The sequence below is a fragment of the Lynx rufus genome, unplaced genomic scaffold (genome assembly GCF_022079265.1).
Source record: "Lynx rufus isolate CCGP_SWC_20201006 ecotype Redwood Valley unplaced genomic scaffold, mLynRuf1.p SCAF_1, whole genome shotgun sequence".
Classification (NCBI taxonomy): Eukaryota; Metazoa; Chordata; class Mammalia; order Carnivora; family Felidae; genus Lynx; species Lynx rufus.
The window spans coordinates 91,092,533-91,113,772 of record NW_025814823.1 but is presented as its reverse complement, the minus strand read 5'-3'; the positions used below and the strand labels follow the sequence as shown (position 1 = coordinate 91,113,772).

The following is a 21,240-nucleotide window of genomic DNA, read 5'->3' as shown; positions in this document are numbered from 1 at the left end:
ATCTCAAACCTTTCCCTCACAACCTCTGCCGCACTCCTCTTTCTCTCCCTCTCCCTCCTTGACCTTGTCTCCTAGAAAGGAAGTGGGGAGGAAAGAGGGAAGGACAAAGGGAGGGAAGAGGCAGCCATGGGTAGAAACCACATCTGATGCAGTTACTCTGTGCACCAACACGGGGCACTGTCTACACCCACGTCTGTGACTCTGCTAGCCCATAGAAACTTCTCGCAGTAACAGATAAGCAGGTCCTCTCCCATTCAGGAGGTTCTGATGGTGCCCACTGCCTGCACATTGCTCCAGCCTATAATTTCCCCTTCCAGGCTGGTGACCCACCTGACCGGACACCAACCCCAAATTCCTGGAGCTTCAGACTCTCAGATAGGACTGCCTATAGGACAGCCCCCTAACCCCTGTGGTCCCAAATGTGCCTGAGACTCCACATGCCCAGTGCAAACCCAGGGCCTTGGCTGGCACCACCTGTCTCAGAGAATGGCCTTTCCAGGGCATAAGCCGAATCCCAGGCACACCCCGTCTGTTCACTCCCAAGTCTGTTGGTATTTCCTCCTAGCCACTCTCAGGTGTGTCCATTTCCCCTCTCTCCCACCTCCATGAGTCAAGCTGCTTTGCCTCTTGTCTGCACTGTGGTAAGAGCCTCCTTTCTGCTGACCTATCTCAATTCTTTCTCCTTTTTGTTCACTGTCCTGTTCTTGTCAGAATGCTGTTTTTCAACTGAAGGTGTGACCATGTCACTGTCCTGATTGAAGCCCCTGCATTGCCCCTCATTGATTTTAGGGTGAGGACCTGTCTCCTTCACCTCTCCAGCTTCACTCAGGCCTTGACCCCCTACGTTATACTGGGCTCCCCCTGGCCACAGGGCCTTTGCACATACTGTGGCCACCCCCTCTGTCTTCCTTCAGTTGCTCTCCTCTCCTCCTCTAGGCTCAGCTGAAACACATCTCGGGGCAAGAATCACCTGCCCTCCCTTGGGAAGTTCTCTCCCTCCCAACACTCTATCCCAGTTGGCAAGTTCACATTTAGTTGTCAGATAAGGTGTCTGTCACCTGTTTTCATTATCCAGTAAGTTCCACAGGGCAGAGCCCCAAGCTATATTTAGATGCTTCTCTAGCCCCAGAGCCTAGACCAGTGAATCAGACAATGCAGAAATATATCAGTGTGAAAAAAGACACACGTGAATAACTGAGGAAGTCAAAAACAGGGAAATTATGGATTTTAAAATAGTAACATGATAGGCATGAAGAACACAGAGAGGCACATACCACCAGAGGTGGACCCAACTTTGACTCTAACCTTCTGAGTGGCCCAAATCAGGAGGAAATGTGCCAGACTGCGTGATGCACAAGGTGAAAGAGGTAAACACAGATCAGCTGTTCAGGAAGAGCTTTGGCCTTCCCAACCTAGAGAGCCAGAAGCAGGCTCAAGATGTGGAGGGGGAAAGGCAGGTGGCCTCGTGCTAAGGGCCGATTCCAGAAATCACATGAGAAGATCCTGGGACGCTCAGATAAAATCTTACAGATGCCCAGTGTATGAGACAGAGGAAATTGGAGTGGTCCTGTTTGAAGCTCAGGGGTGCTTGGAGCCCCACCTGGCCCCTTCCCCACCCCCTGACCCTTCTCCCCTTTCTGGCAGCCACCAGGTGTAAAAACCACTGATCACAGCCCTCCAGAGACACAGCGAGACTTCTGACAAGGCAGGGGGTGGTGTCCTCCCACCCCTGGCTTTGACTGTCCAACCCGGCTGGACATGGTGGGGGCAGGGGCCTCAACAAACACAGACGGAGCCAGGTCTGGTGATGCTGCCGGGAGTGGGGCCACCCTGGCCCCACAGCAGCACCCTCCCCTGTCACCTGTGCCGCCTTCTTCACATAAATGACTTAAGCCTCCCCCTCACTTCTCTCCCCCCAGGCTGAGATCCTGGGAAACCAGCATCCCCCCTGTAGAGGGCAGGGGTCAGCCAGCTACTCCCATGGCCCAAGTGGGTGCCTCCACCTGGTTTTGTACATAAGGTTTAACCATTACTGTCTGGCCCTTCAGAGAAAAGTTTGCCGACCTGTGGTCGGGAGCTCAGCAGCCTCCCAGTGCCCGAGTCAGAGCCTCACACAGAAAGCACTGGACAGATGTCCCTGAGTGAATGGACGATTTGGAACTAACAGGCAGGTGACAGCTGGGGGGCCAAGGGTCCCCGTCTCCAGGGCGCCTCCCTCCACCTGCCCTACAGGTTGGACTTCTATGTCTATTTTCCTCTGCACGGTGGCTGCATTGCTTTAAGTTTTTAAAAATGAAGATAATGAATGAAGAGTTAAGAAAGCCACAGGCCAGGAGTTTGGCTATGCTAATATTACCCTAGAAACTTTTTCAAAATAATCATTCCCATTTTTTTTTGAAGTTTATTCATTTTGAGAGAGACAGTACACACACAAGTGGGGAAGGGCCAGAGAAAGAGGGAGAGAGAGAATCCCAAGTGGGCTTCATGCTGTCAGTGCACAGCCCGACACAGGGTTCGAACCCACGAACTGTGAGATCATGACCTGAGCTGAAATCAAGAGTCGGATGCTTAACTGACTGAGCCACCCAGGTGCCCCCTGCCCCTGCTGAACCATTCTGTTTTAAGATTTATTTATTTTTGAGAGAGACAGTGCAAGCGGGGGAGTGGCAGAGAGGAGAGAGAGAATCCTAAGCAGGCTCCACGCTGTCAGCAGTGAGCCCAATATGGGACTCAAACTTACAAACCCTGGGATCATGACCTGAGCTGAAATCAAGAGTCGGACACCCAACCGACTGAGCCACCCAGGTGCCAATCATTCTTAAAAGGATGCCAACAGTTTTATCACTGAGCAGAGAGCCCTCCGAGATGAGGGGAAGTACACCACCAAAGGGCCCATGATGTGGCCAGAGGCACTGACCGGCAAAGCATCTGTACTACATCAAGAATAAGATTCTGGTGTCCTAGTACCTGGTCTTCAGCCATTTCTGGTAGCAATGAATTGGCAAGACCTATTGCCTTCCAGCCAACAACAAACCATTGAGAGTAAACCCCTTGTCATAGACTGAAGCCATTTGTGGGCCATTCCCACCAATCTTGGCTCGAGCCAAATCCTGCCTGTGTTTCCTCCTTTAAATTAATGTCTTTTTTTTCTTTAACTTAACATTTATTTTAGAAGAAAACCTTACACTACCACCATTCATGGGCAAGTAGCAGTGATCAATAAAGGTGACCCTAATTAGGAAAACAAACTTTTCATCCAAAGTTTAATTCCTCAAATGGCAAGGGAGACCCTCTCGCCTGCACAGCTCCGGGCTGCAGAGAGCGAGCAAGTGTGAGGGGGGTGCCGGCGTCATGAAGGGTGAAGGGAACTAGGAAGGGGCTGCTCAGAGGCGGGGGGATTCAGGCCACATTTACGCACCCTCTGAATTAAACCTCCCTGTGTCCCACGCTTCGGGAAAGGCTAGGATGGAGAAAACCTGGTTCTTTTTCTCAATTGAGCCTCATGCAGCATTTCCCCATCCAAAAAGGTTGTGCCACAGGGTACAGGAGCGTGGGCCCCCCGGCGGGGCCCTCACGCACCACGACTGTCCCTGGTGTGGTCCCCTGGGCTGTCGGTGGCCTGCCTGCAGCTCTGGCCTGGAAGCCCCTTCCACGGGGATTCCTCCTGAACCATCTGGGAAGGGACACTGCGTGGACGCGGCTCTCTCAGACGAAGTTGTGTCTCTCAAGGTCTTGTGTCTCTGGAGCTGGGATTCCTTTCAGTGACCAGAGCTCTGGGCAGAGTGAATTCAGCCACGCTACCGTGACCTGCACTGGCAGGCTGGCCCCCCGGGACCTGGCCCTGTGACTCCAAGACTGTTTCCATGACACCGGGTGGCCCCATGTCATCCTTTCTCAGGATCTCCCTCCTCTGTGGCACGGGATCCCCTCCATAGGAGAGGGAAGAGAGAGAAGCCCGCTGATAGGAGGTCCCTGTTGGACCCCGACCTGCTGTCTGGCCCTTGTCAGAGGTGAGCCAATGCACCAGGCCCTGCAGCTTCTGACGTGAGGCCTGTGGAGACGCGGGCGGGCACGGCTGAGCACAGGCCAGGTGCCCGGAGCTGCCGCTGCCTGGCCCTTCTCCCGCCCCACGCCCCCGACCTGGGCCAGATGGGCACCTCTCCCTCCCTGAACAGGTGGCAGTGGCCCAATGGTGGCTTGGGGGGCGGTGACCTGGGCCAGCACTATCTGGGCTACTGACCCCACATTCCCACTCCACTGATCCCAGAGGTAGGGGAAACCCACCCCGGGACCCTTTCCCAATGGTGAAAAACTTCCATCTGTGGGGAGAGAACCCAGACGTTCCCGCAAAGGGGCTCATTCAGCACGAATGAGTTGAAAGTCAAAATCATAGTGGAGTGTCTTCGTGGGCCGCTGTCACATTTTGAAAAATGCCTGGGGACAGGGGTATGCACCTCTGTTGGGGAGGGACCCTACATATCCACATTAGGCAGGGGGATGGGGGGCGGCGGGAGTCACTGGAAGTGGAAACCCGGTCACTAATGCGACAGAAGGGTCCCCGCAGGTCTGCCAGCGCCGTCAGCTATGGAGGCGAAGAGAAGGAGCCAGCAGCGTGCCAAACCCAAGCACCCAGTTTCACTGAACTTTTATTGAGTTTATTTGTGGGATGCATGACAGGAAAGTCTTTCCATCATTAGTGAGGAGAAAAGGTCATTTCCACAGTCACTTTGGCACACACTAAACTTTGTCTCATAAAAAAACCGGAAAAGCGACGACAATGGAGCCTATGTTAATTACGTCATTGGATACATACAAAACACTAATAAAATATCCCTGATAAACCAAAGTGCATATAGACAGAGAGCACAATGCCCAGGACCGTATTGCACCTTCCCAGAGTCAGAGTCACTCGCGTGGCCTAGTCAAAGTTGGAAGTTAACAGTCGTGAGAATTAGTACGCGTTACACACCGAGTATGTACATAACAGTAGTTGGAGCCAGGGAGGAGGCTGGGTGCTGGTCCCAGGGATGCCATTAGCAGGTGGCAGGGGGGCTGGGGCGGGGGCGCTACACGGGTCACACCAGGGGCCGGGCATGCTGCCTTCTGGGTAAGGCAGCACTGGGGGAGCGCCCGGGATAGGGGTGGGGGGCTCAGCAAACAGTCAGTGCCGACTGGCCGCATGGCCTCAGAGTGGGTCTCTTCTCCGCAGTGTTGGCTGGAGCCAGCACACCTGGGTCCCCTGCACAGGACGCCAGGGCCAGAGGGGAGTCAGGCCCTCTGGGTTGGGAAACCTTACTCTGGGCGAAAAGTGGATGAGCGGGACTGCCTCCCCCTGGGCCTGCCACTGCCTGCTTCCTATACCTGGATCCCGTCCCCGCTCTGAAGCTGGACTTAGCAGCCAAATCTGTTACCTTTCAACTTTAAGGCATTTTCTACATAGTTTTATCTAAGCAAAAAAGCAATAAAAATTGAGGTAATTCTGTAGTTGTTCACACTGGTAGGTGGCCGCATCCACATCAGTTTCTCTCTCTCTCTCTCTCAACCTCTCTCTCAATCTCTCACCTCTATGGATGGGGTCATGTGTGCACGATGAGAAAAGGCCATTGGAGCTAATGGACAGAGAATGGAAGGGGCGGTGTGTCCCAGTGTCCCACTGGAGGGACACATTCCCCGCCGTCTCTGTTTAACCTGAACCCGCGAGGGGATGGGGCTCAGGGAGGGGGGTGGCCAAGGGCTGTGTAAGTTGGACGCAAAGGCCACAGGAAGCAGGCCACAGTCACACAAGTCAGGAGGACACACTCAGCACAGGGTCAGCAGCAGCAGCAACAGCAGAGGCGGCCGGGAAGCCCCCGACGCGCCCCCGGAATCTCAGGGCCGGGCCACCCAGCTCAGCGGCACAAAACACGCCCCAGAGCCCCTCTGGCCTCGCCTCGCTGGTGGGCGGTGTTTGAAAGGGGACCGGTGGGCTTGCCCCTTGACTTCTGACCTGCAGCTCCAGCTTGCAGGGATGTGGCCCCGAGACGTGGTCACCAAGTAAGTGGTCACATTTGCACTCTGGCCTCTGGCCCCTCCAGCACCAAGACAGATCTTTGCCCCTTTACACGCCATCACCAACCAGGTCCCGGCCCCCCCACAAGAGGCCAGTTGCCCTGGGGCACGCCTCTGCAGAGGCGGGCCCTCCCGGCCAGGCAGCCGGCTGGGCGGCTCCAAAGGAGACTGCCGAGCACAGAGGCCCGGAGAAATCAGATTCAACCGAGAGAGCGCTCAGGAAGAGTCAGGGAAGTTTTCCATAGAAAGAGAGGAGGGGAGCCCACGGCAAGCTCCACAGGGCGCAGGGCATGCACTGGAGGGCAGAGGCAGAGTTATAAACGGGCCGGTTACTTGACGAGGTCTTCTGGACTGGAGAGTCGGGGTCCGGTCGGGACAGCCACTGAACCACGTAGCTCTTCTTGGAAGGATCAGAGATGTTTCCTAGAGGGAAGAGGAGGGGCTGTGGCTGCCGTGGCCCCACGCTGGGCCGCACGGTCACCCCGGGCAAGAGACGCTCCATAGCCCCAGGCATCTAGGGCCCTGACACCCTAGCTCGGCAAAGACCCCTCAGACAGATGGGCTCTAGCTGCCCAGTCCTCCTGCTCGCCCCCACCCCCACCATGCCTCCTGAGTCTCAGCTACAACCTAGCACCAAGGCTCTGCCACACCTTATCGCTGCATTGCTCCCAGCAGCCCCACCCAGCCTGCTTCCCAGGAACATGGGGAGTAGGTGAATCCTGGATCTATCCCCCTGCCCAGCTGGGTGGGCACATCTGACCTCCCTGAATGCCCTCCTTTGTAGATGGGATTCATGGTGGGGTCTACGGCTTGAGCTATTTCTGGGACCAAAAGAGGTGATGCACATGGCACTTGGCAAGGTGTCTGCACGCAGATGGTGTTCTGGTTGTTCAGAGGGCACTAGGCACCCCCAGTTTCCACGGGTACCCCCTACTCCCACAGGCAGCCCTGCTCACATGGGCATGGGTGCCACATCTGGCTGAGCCCCACTGTGTGGTCACCATGAATCTGCTTCTGTCTCCCAGACCAACGGGGAGTGCCAGCAAGGAAGGCATGGCAGAGTCCCATTTCTGACTGGGGAACGATCCCTGCGCTGGCCTGGGAGGGCTCAGCTTCTCCTTCTGGTTCACAGATGCTGAGTCTGGCCAGTTGTGGGGAGAGGTGCCTTCGCCTGGACCAGCCCCCCTCACCCTGGACCCGCTGTACACTGGGGGCTGGGATGGGGGGCTTACGGGGACAGGGACCCAGCCGGCAGATCCTGGCTGTCTCAGGCCGTTCCTCCTGGCAGACCCCGAAGTTGTCATCCGCCGTTCGGCAGAGCACTGGCCGCTCCTGGGTACCATTGCCACAGGTCACAGAGCACTGCAGGTGGAGAGTCACCAGTCAGGGCCCCCAACCCATGGTTGGCTGGGCCTGAAAGAGCTCCCCACACATGTAACCCTGTAACACGCGGAAGGTGGTGAGGGGCAGAGGGTAGAGGATGCGTCAGAGGCCTGTCCTGCCTTGTCCAGCCTCCAGCAGCCACCTCCATCTCTGGAGGCTCCACCACCCTGCTTGGGGACAGGCCAGCAGAAGCCATCACACCCAGACTCCTGGCTTGGCTCACAGCTCGGCCCAGCCTGGCCCAGGGAGAATTCTCAAGTCCTCACCTTGTGTGTGGGGACGGGCTGACACAGCCGACCCAGATTGCTCAAACCCTACAGAGTGCCAAGGAAGGCCTGCTTTCAGGACTGGCGCTTGGGAAGCTCTGGGGAACCAAGTTCATGGAGTGTTCTCTCTGGTAAGAGTGTTTCTGCAAGACTCGAGGCCTCGGGTCACACTGCACTGGTCTGGCCGGTTAGTCTGTACCAATAGTGTGATTTACAGTGAGCTCCCCACCTGACCAGTGTCAGCCACGCAGTGAAGACCCTGGACACCCGGGCTCACGTGGGCTTCCCTGGCTGGCGGCATTTCACGTGTGGCATCACACACCATTGCTGACAGAATCCAGGGTGTCCCTGGGAGCCCAGGGAGGAGACGCCTGGAAGCTTGTGCCTGGCTTCCTCTGGGCTTTGCCACACACTTTTCCCCTTTGCTGACTGTGATTTCACTGAAATACCCTGTACCTGTGAGTACAACAACTTCTCAGTCCTGGGAGTCCTTGCAATGAATCAGTGAGCCTGAGGCTGGTCGGGTTGGGGACTCCGACCCCCCAGGCCTGCTCAGCCCTGCCCCTAGACTGCTCCTTAAGCCCGAGACCATCCTTACTGTTCTTTGCAGCCCAAGTTCAAGGCCTCCCATGCTCATGTTCCCTCCTGCAAGCTTGGCCGGCCTTCTCTGCCCTCAGGGATGAGAGCCCAGGTCTCCCCTCGTATCCTGGAGTCCAGGCCACCCTCCGTCTCCTAGAACTCCAGGTTCCTGTAGCACCTGGCAGCCTCTGCCCTACAGAGTGGACACATTCTACTTGGTCTCTAGACAGAGCACTGGCCGTGCAGCCCCACTGGTGCCCTGAGACCTACAGGATGTGGCCTGGGGCAGGGACTGCATCCAGACTGAGGTGGAGCTCCCTGACCCCCTCAATCCCCTGCAAGCTTGGTTTGGGGGCTGAGGACACGGGGCCCGCTTACCTGGGACCAGGGTCCGGCCCGCCACCGGCCAGGGCAGAGCTCACGGTTGCAGGCCCGGCGGCCCTCGGGCCGGGCGTCGTTGCAGTGTTTGGTGTGCACGGAGCGGGTGGTGTTGTTGTGCAGCAGCTGTATGCAGCGCACGGTGCGAGCCTGCGTGCCCGTCCGCCCACAGCTCTGACTGCAAGGCTCCCATTCCCCTGTGACCCACCTGTGGGGGCAGAGCAACAGATCAACCCCCCACCCCCCACCCCCCAAAAGCCCGCCAGAGCAATGCAGCAGCCTGCTTCCCGCCCCCACCCCCCCACCCCCCCAGGCATCTTCCCGTTCTGCAAAGATGTCCTAGAGCCTGGCCGTGCCTCTGTCCGAGGTCCTGCAGGTGACAGTCACCCACTGCTGGGATACCCTGGTTGGGACGGGGGGGGGGGGGGGGAGGGCACAGAGAGCCCCAGATCTGTCCCTTCTCAGCTTCTGCCGACATCACAAACCCTCCAGGGCAGCAGTGTGGACTCTGCCAGCACCCACCCCACGCAGCCCCATGTGCCCGTTTACCAGCCCTCTTCTCCCCTGGGGGCCCCGCAAAGGGAATCTGGGCCAGAAGGTCAAGACCGCCACCACTGCAATGAGCTGCCTGGGAGACATCTACCACAGGACCAGAAGCAAGGCCAGTACCCTCTGAGCCTCAGTTTCCCATGCGAGCATTACCACATGTCACAACGTCTAAGATGCGTGGTATAGTTTCAGTGCGGCAGGTCCGAGGCAAGGATGCACCATACAGCCTACGGCATCTTAGACTCCATGAAATGGGGGGAGGGAGAAAGAATCCACCAAACGTCGTAGGGAATGTGAGGCCCAGAGCTGCTCAGGGCCTGGATCCCGCACCTCCCTCCACAGGAGCCCCGGGGGTCTGCCTTCTCCTGTCTCATGGGACCCTGGGCTGGGAGAGCCGGGTGGCCCCGGGGAACTCACACTGGCTGGGAGCACTCCTGTGGGTTGCAAGCCCGGCGGATGGCTTTGGGCTTCGTGAGGGCGTCGCAGAAGGCTCGGTGCACCATCTTGTGGTCTAGCCTCCGGCGGCAGCCATACTTGGTGAACTGGGAGCCTGAAGACGAGAGCTCGAGGGGGCTCATGGGGCAAGTGCGGCCTCCAGGGGGTGTGGAGAAGCAGCTTCAGCCCCATTCAGCCTAGCCTTCTGATGGGGTGGGAGGTGGGGCAGTGTGCCAGAGGCAGGCCTTGGAGACGTGCGGCCTAGTGTCCACCCAGTACCCCAGGGGAGTGAAGGGAGAGCCCAGGGAGAGTGGCTGCCTTGTTCCTTGGCCTCTAAGCTGCCTCCCTGGGGCAGAATGGAAGGCTCTACTTCCTCTCCATCACTTAGCCATTTAATCCGTCTTGAATTCACACGCACTGAGGACTCAGGATGAGCCCGGAGGTGGCTAAACATAAAAACATGGCCTCTTCCCGCCATAGCCTAGGGCAGCTGTTCTCAAATGGGGCGATTTTGACATCTGCCAATATCTGGTACACCTAGTTGTCACCACTCAGGGTAAGGGGTGTGACTTGCATCCAGCAAGTAGAGGCCAGAGATGCTGCTCAACATCCTACACTGCACAGGGCAGCCCCCATGAGAACTGTAGAGCCCAATATGTCAGCAACTGCAAGATCTCAAAACCCTAGCCTGTGGGTAAGACACAAGAGAATGTGACTGTGTCCATGTCGCAGGGGCTGTCTGCAGCCTGCTCTAATCTGGGTGTCTGGAGGTGTCCCAGAAAGCAGAGAATGGAAGGATGCTGATTTTGTGAGAGGGCAGTAGAGTGGCTTCTGGGGAGTGCGCGGCCTGTGCAAAAGCCCTGAGGCAGGAGCACAGCATGTCCAGGAAAAGCAGCTAAGGCCAGTGTGGCCAGGGCCTGGTGAGCAAGGGGTGGGGGCACCAGTGCAGTGGGAGAGGTCAGCAAGCTGCCTGGACCACAGAGGCCATAAGGAGAATCTTGTTTTTCTCCCAAGAGCAGAGGGAGCTGGTAAAACTTAATGACGCCAGGAAGGGATACTAGCAAGGGACCTTTAATAGGGCACTCTGGGGGTGACAGTGGACACACAAGGGCCAGCTGGGGAGCAAGAATGAGCCAGGACTGGGAAGATGGGTCCAAGAGACACATAGGAGACAGAGTCAGGAGGACATGCTGCTGAAAAACTCCAGGGGGGCAGGGGGGCTCAACAGAATGTTGGGGTGCCATCCACCCAGGTGGGAGCACTCCAGAAGGAGCCGTCCACCTGCCTGGGCCCCAGGATGGGTCTCCCCACTTTGGTAAACTCCTCTCTGTCCTCAAGATGTGGGACCCCGTGTGGCATCTGAGGGAGGTCTGTCCTGGCCACCTGCTTCTGCTTCTCATCTCGTCCAGCTCCCAGGGAGCGGCGACCACATGGGGTGGACCAGAACTTCCTGCCTGTCTGTCTGTCCCACCCAACTGTGGACTCTTCGAGGTCCAGGGCAGGTGGGGCCGCTCTGCACGAAGTCCTGCCCCAGGAGGGCAGGGACACCTTTCTGAATGAACAAAGTCCCGCAGAGGGGGCCTCTTCACCGACCCCCAGCACGGCCCAAGTCCCTCCTCACCTGCCTTGTCACCTGCCTCGTGAGGCTGTGGTAGTCCACCCAAGTGCCTGCACACCAACCTTCCTCCCGCCAGGCCAGCCCCTCCGTCACCCTGATGCAGGTCCACATGGGTGACATCCAAGCCCCCACATGCCCTTCTGGCTGCCTGCTGCCCTGAGTACCCCCTTCCTGCCTACCCTCTGCCCCCTCCCAGGCAGGCCGCTGCCTCACTCTCTGGCCCCTGGGGCCAGTCTGCTCATACCTAGCACGTCCCTCACTCAGGTCAGGCAGGCAGCTGGGTACTGTGGGCTCAGGAAGCCCTTTGCCCAGAAGACCCCTCCCACTCAGCCCTGAATACCTCTGGGGCCCCTCACCTCCACCGCAGGGCTTGGAGCAAGGAGTCCACTTCTTCAGGGCCCACTCGTAGCCCACAGAGTCGTCTTCCAGGACATTGTTGCCGTCTACGTTGAGCGAGTCCTCGTGGATCATGTACTTGTACGTCAGTGAGATCCGGGCGTCTCCCTGCGGGATGACCTGTGCCCAGAAATGGCCACGAAGGTGTTTGCCCCACTGTTCACCCTTCCTCGGCAGCCAGCTTAGAAACTCATGCCAAGGCACACGAGCTGCCGGCCCTCATTATGTGAGGTTAGTTATGTTCTAGAAAGCACCCCAGACTGCTGAATTCTCATGGGAGCACAGGGCTAGGGTCCTGTGAGGGATCAGGATGCTTTCACTGACTGTCAATACGTAATCTTATTTTATGTGTGTTTCTGTTTAAAGCCACCTTCCTCGATACTGTTGACATTAACGCTGACCTCACGGCCAGTACACTAGAACTGAGGCCTGAATGAAGTTCGTTTGGCACATGTGTTTCCTCTGCAGGGCACACCACCTAGCTTCTTGTGCTCAGGAACAGCCGACAGCACTCGGCCATTAAAAAAATTTTTTTTAATGCTTTATTTAGTTTTGAGAGTGAGAGGGGAGCTGGAGAGGGACAGAGAGGGAGGGGAACAAAAGATCTGAAGCAGGCTCTTTGCTGACAGCAGAGAGCCTGACGCGGGGCTTGAACCTGAGCCCATCTTGGATGCTCAACTAACTGAGCCACCTGGGTGCCCCATGCTTGGGGCCATTTTTAAACAGTGGAACCATCCCCCCAAATAAAAAAAACGTGAAAAACATGGCAGCACACATAGTGGGGACAGGCCCCTTGGTTACAGGGAGCAGAGCCTTGTGCCAGCTTGGCTGAGAACGTGCATGCTGGATGACTCAAATCCTTCACTGCTCTGCACATGACTGTGAATGTCGGTGAAAACTCCACCACTATTGACACAGGGATGACAAATACACTTTGGCAAGCAGGTGAATGTGCCAGGACAGACACAGCACATACCGAGGCCCGACTGCATATGCATGGGCACAGTCAGGTCACCATGGGCACTTCTGGGGCTGGCAAGACCCTGCAGGTGAGGTCAGCAGAGGGACACGCATACATAAAACATGCTGGCCCCACGGGTGCACGCTCTGGTATCGGGTGGTGGGCTCAGGTGCCATGGGGCACTGGCCTTAGCAGAGGGGCTAAAGGGCCCTGAGCCTTATCTCTAGTGTTTTACGTTTCTCACAAATAAAATGTATCACTTGTGCAACTTAAAAGAACTTTCAAAGAGCGATCCGAAAATCAAGAGCCCCGGGCACCTGGCTGGCTCAGCTGGTAGAGCATGTGACTCTTGATCTCAGGGTTATAGGTTCGAGCCCCACGTAGAGAGATTACTTAAAAATAAAATCTTAAGGGGTACCCGGGACGGTTCAGTCAGTTAAGTGTCTGACTACGGCTCAGGTCATGATCTCATGGTTCATGAGTTGGAGCCCTGCATCAGCATGGAGACTGCTTCAGGTCCTCTGCCTCCCTCGCTCTCCGCCCCTCCCCCTCTTGCTGTCTCTCAAAAATAAATAGGAACATAAAAAATAAAATTAAAAAAAAACAAGAACATCAAGCAGGGGACTCTATCACCAGGAACGGCCTTGGACTCAGAAGACTTGGGGTCCCTAGTCCTGCTTAGAGACAAAGTCCAGTGTGACCTGGGTCTGGTGGTCTAATGGCCTGAATCCTGCGGGTCATTCCTGGGTCAAGATTTGGATGGGATGGCGGACATAAATAGGCTTGTTGAGAGGTGGCCGTGAATATCGTTTGGAGGGGAAAACTGAAACCCTCAGAGGGGAGAGTTTGAGGTCACCCAGTCGACCCCAGAGTCTCATGTTTCAAGGCTCCGTGTCAGACACCAATAGAGACCTTTGGTCCCAAGGGCAGTCCAGGGGGGGCTGTTCAGAGAGTGGCCTGAAGGATGCAGGGAGGTCCAGGGTTCCCAGGCACCCCCTCCACCTCTCCTCCGGTGGCCTGCTTGCACCCCCACTGGGCGGCCAGGGGGTGGTGGGCCTGGTCCCTTCCTCGACTTACCAGAACGGTGATGGTGCCATGGAGAGGGCCCATGGTCTGCAGCGTCTCCCGGCCGTCCTCATCCCGGTACTCCCACTCCACACCCATAGCAATGAAGGATTTGGAATTGGGGTCCACGTCATTCTCTTCATTTAAAATGAACGTGCCTGTCTCCAGGTTCTTGACGGCTATGAATGGCAGAAGACAGCCCCTCACCATAATCACTCAGGGGCAGGAGCCAGAGGCATGGGGGAGAGGCTGGCAGGGTCCACAAGTTTGGACTGGTCAGGGGAGCGGTGGGGAGCAGAGCCCATCTCTCCCCGCTCCCCTCCTCCAGGGGTGGGTCCGTGCCAGTGATGGCCCAAACCACCTTGGAAGCCCACCTTGCCCTCTGCTGCTCAGCCAGAACTAGATTTCCCTCCACCTTCACCCTTTTGCCTCGCTCAGGGTCTTTTCCTGGATCTGCCCCCACAGGCCGCGGGGGTGCAGGGGCTTCACACAGCAGCTGTCAGGGCCACCTCCCTACTCGGACAGCCACTACCCCCTGCACCCCGCCCCAGCCTTCTGGGCGCAGGGCATCTGCTGCACACCAGGGCGGGGTGAGGGCTTCCTGCCACAGGGTGAGCATATGTCCAGCTGAAAAGCAGGGTCTTCTCACCCCGACACAGTGCCCCATCAGCTCCCCACACATCCTCAGAGGCCTGGCTTGGCCAGGGGGTTGCATGGGCCACTGGCAATCCCCCTGGATAAATAGGTGTTCAGGAGACAAGAAACAGCAGGTCAGGAAGCCCCATGCTTCCCACTGTGTAGAAGGCAGCTACTAGGGGGGGCGCTGCTGGCTGATTTTAGGAGGGCCTCAGCAAGGCATGAATATCCCAGGATCACAGAATGGGGAAATCGTTCTCTGCACGAGTCTCCTGTCACTCTCTGTCCGCACCATAAAAGAAAGCCTCAGCAGGTGCCAGTAGGTCCTCAGCGGGTCACCAACCCTGGCTCCTCCTGTGCAGAGAGACCAGGTCTCAGACCTGGAGCCTTTAGCAGGAAACCCTTAATTAATTAATTAATTAATTAATTAATTAAAATGTTTATATATTTTTGAGATAGAGAGACAGACAGACAGATATAGTGTGAGCAGGGGAGGGGCAGAGAAAGGGAGACAAAGGATCTGAAGCATGCTTCAGGCTCTGAGCTGTCAGCACAAAGCCCAGTGTGGGGCTTGAACTCACAAACTGTGAGATCACGACCTGAGCTGAAGTCAGACGCTTAACTGACTGAGCCACCCAGGCACCCTGGAAACCCTTTAGATAGAAGTGTCTTTTCTTTTGGGAATCAACTTTTAGATTCATCTTCCATTTAAGGCAAGTGGTACTGCGTTTGCATTTTGGGTAGCAATACAAAGCTTCCTCTTAAAATAGGGAAGGAAGAAAAATGTGCTTTTAATAAGAGAGTGGTGTGTTTGCTGTGTGTCACTGGGGGTGCCAGACAGTGGCAGTTTGGGAGCCCTTGACCCAGTCCGGGCTCCAGAGCATTAGGAGGAAGGTGGGGCCCAAACCAGGAGAAGGAACTTGTCCAGGATCTCCCCAGTGGCCCCCTGGCATCACTTCGGACTCCAGCCCACAACTATCCAGGAGGTAGGGTCCAGGTGTCTTCAGCAGGTGGGGTGAGGATGGGCGAAGCCCTGTGAGGCCGTCTCAGAGGGCACAGAGGGCACAGGCAGACAGGGGCTGCCACATGAGAAGAGGAAGAGTTGTTAGAACATCCACACTTTCGGGGCGCCTGGGTGGCGCAGTCGGTTAAGCGTCCGACTTCAGCCAGGTCACGATCTCGCGATCCGTGAGTTCGAGCCCCGCGTCGGGCTCTGTGCTGACTGCTCAGAGCCTGGAGCCTGTTTCCGATTCTGTGTCTCCCTCTCTCTCTGCCCCTCCCCCGTTCATGCTCTGTCTCTCTCTGTCCCCAAAAAATAAATAAACGTTGAAAAAAAATTAAAAAAAAAAAAAAGAACATCCACACTTTCAAGAGATGCCAGAAATCCCTATTCAGGTAGAATCTCTTGAATTTAAAATTAAACCAGTTGAGGGATCACCTGGGTGGCTCTGTCAGTTAAGTGTCCAACTTTGGCTCAGGTCATGATCTTGTGGTTCATGGTTTGAGCCCCCTGTCAGGCTCTGTGCTGACAGCTCAGAGCCTGGAGCCTGCTTCGGGTTCTGTGTCTCCCTCTCTCTCTGCCCCTCCCCTGCTCACAGTCTGTCTCTGTCTCTGTCTCTCTCAAAAATAAATAACCATTCAAAAAATTAAAATTAAGCTAATCGAAAATATGCAAATGAAGTTTGTGAGCCCATCCTCAGGCCGGCCCTGGTGCCTTCTCGTTGGTGTGGGGGCTGCTGCCAGGACTCTGCCTGCAAAATCTGCCTGCCTTCCGGTAGGTCAGGGAAGGGGGGGCCTTCCCCCTAGGCCTTGAGATGGAGGAGGGGGTAGGCAGTCACCATTCTGTGGGCTGGGGGTATGGCATGTTTTAGACACATTGTCCCCCCGCAGCGGCTGCCAGAGGAGCCCTCTGATCTCCAGCAGGAGGTGAACCCGGGAAAGATCTCCCAGGTGGGCTGAGCCAGGAACAGGGGAGCCTGACCTCTGACCCCTGGGCCCACTAACCATCCCCAGAACTGCCCGGCTTCAGAGACGCTGCATCGCCTGGGCTCTGGGACTCACCCAGGTGGTGGCTGGTAGTGTCTGCCTCCTGGATGAGCAGGTGCCTGGCTCCTGCCGGAATCTCAAACATCTTGATGTAACCTTTGTTGGGATGTGGGGAGACAAAGCGAAATGAGACGGAGGAGGCCACTGGAATGCAGACGACACGAGGAGGGGCCAGAGGGCCCCATGTTTTGTGGGCTTTGATCGCCTGCCCAGACAAGGCCCGATGGGGGAGTTACTGTGTCCCAGCTGGCCCAGGCCCTTCCACACCCCTTCAAATCCCAGGCACTCCCTTGGCCTCCTCTGCTGAAAACTTGGCAGGAATCCTTGTGATTCCTGGAGGCAGGCCTGGGCTTGGAGCTAAGATGCCATGTCTGGGAGGGAGGCCCTCAGCAAACCGCTTGGCCTCCTGGACCTCAGCCACTTAACCTGCAGACCGAAGACCCCTGGGCTCTTGTGGGGCCATGGAAAGGGTCATCCCCACACCCCAGCACCGGCTCTGAGTGAAGGCCACAGCCTTCTTTGAAGAGGCAAACCAGAGGGGCTTCTCTACGTTTCAGACAGAGTACATTTCGCCTGCTTCAGGCCAACCCAGAGGTCTGTTTTCCCAGAGCTCAGGTCGGCTGGGACCCCTGTTCCCCGGCCCCATCCTGTGGCTTCGCCGTCTGTGCTACAGAAAAGTCCTGTGAAAGCTAGCTGGTGGCTGGAGCAGACAGGCAGGGAGCAATGGACTCAGACCGCTTGCTCTCAAACACTTCTAAGATCTGCCCTGTGCACCTGCACGTCGGTGTTCTTTGCCCTGACCCGGCCTCCATGCCCCATCCACCCTGGGGCCTGGCTCAAGCTGTACCTGCGTTAGCATTCTCCCTCCAACTCACGGCCACCCCAGCGCCCTGCCAGGTGCTGCAGACACTAAGGCACCGGGGGCCGGGGGCACGGGCTCACTCACCGAGCTTCTTGGGGGAGCGTGTGAACGTCCCCTTGACCACTTTGCAGTGGGTGTTGTCTCCTCCGCACACGCCACACTTATCTTCCTGCTTGCTGGAGCCGATCACTCCGTCACAGCCCACCTTCTGCAGAGGAGGGGGACAGTGCATACTTGAGAGCCCTCCCCACTTGGGCCCTGGGGCCTGATTTGCCGCCTCTGAAGCTCAGGTCTGCACCTCCCTTAGCAGTTCCCGATGCAGAGGAAGGAGACCCTGTGTGCCCAGCCCCTCACTGCACCTCATTTGCTCATCTGCACAGTGTGACCTCAGAAGGCTCTTCACAGCCTAAACAGGGCCACCTCCCGAGGCTGGCCTGGCCTGGCAAGCTAGCCTCCATGTGAACATTTCTGTCCCAATGGCTGTCAGTCAGACTTGGCCTCTGCCCTTCTCACAGGGTGGCCATGCTCCCACCCAAAGTTCAGGCCTGTGTGTCCTGGCCTTCAAACTGCCCTGAGAACACAATGTCCCCTTTAGTCTATCTCCAGGGTATCTGGACAGGGGGTGACAAAAATTGGTGACAAAAATTTTGCCTCCATTCTTCCAACAAATTATCTCAACATTGCCCACTCCAGTGTCAAAAATTATTCCACACTGAGCAGGGATGTTCCCTCACCCAGGGCCACCTGGCAAAATAGTAACAAACTCAGGTTCTCTTACTCCACGGAGGTCTGGCAGCACACCATTCCTGGGGCCAGGGAAACTCCAGGGAAGGAGCTCCCACAGGACAGTGGCCCCGACATGCTTCCTGAGGCCACTTTCTCCTAGTTCAGCCAAGGAAGACAAGCTCTCCACTGAACTGGTCTGCTCCCTCTGCCTGTCTGAGCCACAGTGTCACACGTTTCCCTCTTTGCCTAGGATGCCAGGAAGCTCAGAGCCAATTTCCCCCTCAAGGTCATCCTACCACCTGCCTCTGGAGAAACCCACTTCTCCCTCTGCTCTTCGATTTCTGACTTTTGTCTTACAAGGCCCTTTAAGGACAGGGTCTCTAGACCACAGAGAGTTACAGAGCAGTGGTTCATGATCATTTTTGAAGGTGTGGCTAAATGTTAATGATCTTTGGTTTTATATCCAACGATGCCTCTGGAATAGTTTTTGGAAGTGAGCAAGGTGAAAAACAATCAATACAATGAACATGCTGGTTTTTATTTTAACAATTCCTGAGGGGGGAAAATTAGCAAAGGAAGACAATGTGATCTACTGGGGGAGGGGTGGAGACCAGATGGAAACATGAGTCTTTACAGGTGCAGAAGCCTGAGCTGAGAGATGCACCTGCCATTTCTAGGTGTATAGTCTCAGGGGGCACACTGATCCAATTCAGAGTTTGTTTCCACATTTGTGACACGTCTGTGACACAGCCTGTGGGGGCTGTCACTGGGTGGAAGGAGTTGGTCCTTGCAAACAGTCACAGGCTGCCTTCCTCAGGGAAGGAGCAGGGGAGAGGAGAACCCTCTTTCAGGCCAGGATGATACACTCCCTGGAAGAAGGGTTGCCACAGCCTCTCACTTGAGGGGGTCACTGCTCAGTTTCCTACAGAATAAACCAGACACAAAAAGCCTCAGAGACATAGAGGCAAGTGGGTGCCAACGCAGATGTGCACCAGTGCCAGGGAGCCAAGCAGCATTGGGAAGGCGATCTCCCAGACTCCCGGACTTGGAAGCCCATATGAGAACCAGCTCTGATTTAGAAGCTCTTTATTGGCTCATGTACTCTTTCTAAAAAGGCGTGCAGCCTGTGCACAACCCAATACACGAATTAGAAATTCAGCTGGTTAAAGAAAGAAAGAAAGAAAGAAAGAAAGAAAGAAAGAAAAGAAAAGAAATTCAGCTGGTTAGGGGCACCTGGGTGGCTCAGTCAGTTAAGTGTCTCACTCTTGGTTTCGGTTCAGGTCACGATCTCACGGTTCATGGATTCGAGCCCTGTGTCAGTCGGGCTCTGCACTGACAGCCTGCTTGGGATTCTCTCCCTCTCTCTCTGCCCCTCCCCAGCTCTCTCTCTCTCTCTCAAAATTGATAAATAAACTTAAAAAAATTTAGAAATTCAGCTGGTTGGAAGGGAAGGAGGCTAAATGGACAGAGGAAAAATGGAAGCAGCGTGCTACATTTTAAAGGACTTGCTCCAACTGAGACTTTGTTCTGAGAGTCCCAGAAGGTGAGCAAAAGGAAAACAGAATAAATTTACTGCTTGATCTGTCAGAACTTGAGATATATTAAAATGGCTTGTCATTATCTGCTTAATTCTCAGACACATTTATTTCCCCATCTTTTGCTAGTTCTGAAACCAAGGTCTGTCTAATAATCACAGCAGACAGGACAAGGCCCTTGCCTGCCATCTAGAGGAGCAGTTTTGTGGGCACCTGCCAGTCGGCTCATCAGGTGGCACGACCACCAGGCCCAGGCGAGCGCCGTCCCCGGCTCGGGGAGCCTCCATGTCTGACAAGTGTCCACAGACCTTCAGGAGACACTGTTTTAACATTCAGCGGTGTGAGCTAGGGGGGAGAATGACATGGGGACAGAGTAGAAAGGGTTAACAGAGTAGAAATGGCAAATGAAGACCACGGTCCTCATGTGGGCCTGAAATCTCGCTTGAGATCCTACCAGGGTTAACCGCTCAGGCTGGGGATGGCTCATGTCTCTGAGTGGCTTTGTGAGGCTGCTGCCGGCTAAGTCCACTCCCAGAGAGGTCTCTCGGCTGGACTGTGCTTTGGTTCAAGACCGGGTGGGAGACACTGGTAGAGGTGCTGGGGTATCTGTCACACAGGGAGGGGTGCAGAGCTAACGAGGTGCAGTTTCCTCCCTCCCCATCTGTGATGAAATCCTATGTGTGAGTCATCAGATCAGGAAAGATGTTAGCTAATTCAATCTCTGCCTCTCTCAGTGCCATTTTTGGGTGACATATTCGGTAGCATGCTATTACTTTCTCAGGGTAGCGGCCTATGCCTTTTATCAAAACAAAATGACCCCATGGGCCTCGCTTAATCCTGGATACTTTTTTCATTCCCTGCTTCGTGTGCGTGTGTGCGCACGCGCGTACATCTTTATTCTCCTGACACGTCTTCTGCTGTCACTTCACTTTCCACCTTCCTGAGTCATTGCGTTTGGATATTCCCTAATTAACAGCATCCACTATGGATATTATTTTTGACCCAGTATGAGATTCTTTCAGAAGAAGGGTTGCACATCCCCGTGTATCATGAGGACTCGGTATTTCATCTTACTGCTGCCCACAACTTTTGTGTGGTTCCAGTCCTTCTGTCTCCTTTGTTTTCTAACATTTGCAATATGATCATATACATAGGTGGACATATATATATTTCAAGTGATGCAAAAATTTATCATCCTACTGTTATTCCTTCAAAATCTCCATTAATCAATGAAATACTTAAGTCTGTTCTTCAATTGTGCATGATGCTTATGGCTCATGTTAGTCATGTTTCTGAAATTCTTCTAACTGTGCTCTGACATCTTTAAGAACATACTGGCTAGGAAGAGGCTGCCCCTCCCTCATGCTGATTCTTGGAAACAGCAAAGGGCTGGTGTAGGGGCACGTCTTTCATAGGTAAACCGACAATCCAGCAATCACTCCCTTTATCTGCCTCTCACGCACCAAGCTGATCCTTCCCCTGCCTGAAATCATCCTAAGGCCAGGTACCAGGAAACTAGGGACCACCCCTACAGCCCGGAACCTACCTGGATTATTCATACTAACTAATCCTCAACTGTCTCTCCTGCTCCGTCTTGCCTCTTCCAAGGAAGCGCCAGTAAAAGCTCTGGCTTAAGCTGCCCCCCACTCCCTTCTACCTCCCGATCAAATCTGGTGCTTCCCCATGTGGCCCTGCATAGTTTCCCTCAGGAAACATAAGTAACACACTCTTCCTCACAGGCATTGACCTCTCTGTGG

The 21,240-nt window shown here is 55.4% G+C and overlaps 1 protein-coding gene across 1 annotated transcript in view; it reads right to left on the bottom strand.

The window, feature by feature from the left end:
* ADAMTS2 (ADAM metallopeptidase with thrombospondin type 1 motif 2) overlaps window positions 1-21,240 on the bottom strand; it is a 245,032-nt gene that overhangs the window by 3,154 nt on the left and 220,638 nt on the right. The window contains exons 14-21 of the mRNA XM_047083060.1: window positions 17,307-17,430; window positions 16,376-16,456; window positions 13,691-13,857; window positions 11,613-11,772; window positions 9,621-9,753; window positions 8,655-8,862; window positions 7,281-7,410; window positions 6,382-6,471 (exon numbers count right to left, since the gene is read on the bottom strand). Coding sequence (XP_046939016.1) covers window positions 6,382-6,471; window positions 7,281-7,410; window positions 8,655-8,862; window positions 9,621-9,753; window positions 11,613-11,772; window positions 13,691-13,857; window positions 16,376-16,456; window positions 17,307-17,430 — 1,093 coding nt within the window. The remainder of the gene's footprint in view (window positions 1-6,381; window positions 6,472-7,280; window positions 7,411-8,654; window positions 8,863-9,620; window positions 9,754-11,612; window positions 11,773-13,690; window positions 13,858-16,375; window positions 16,457-17,306; window positions 17,431-21,240) is intronic.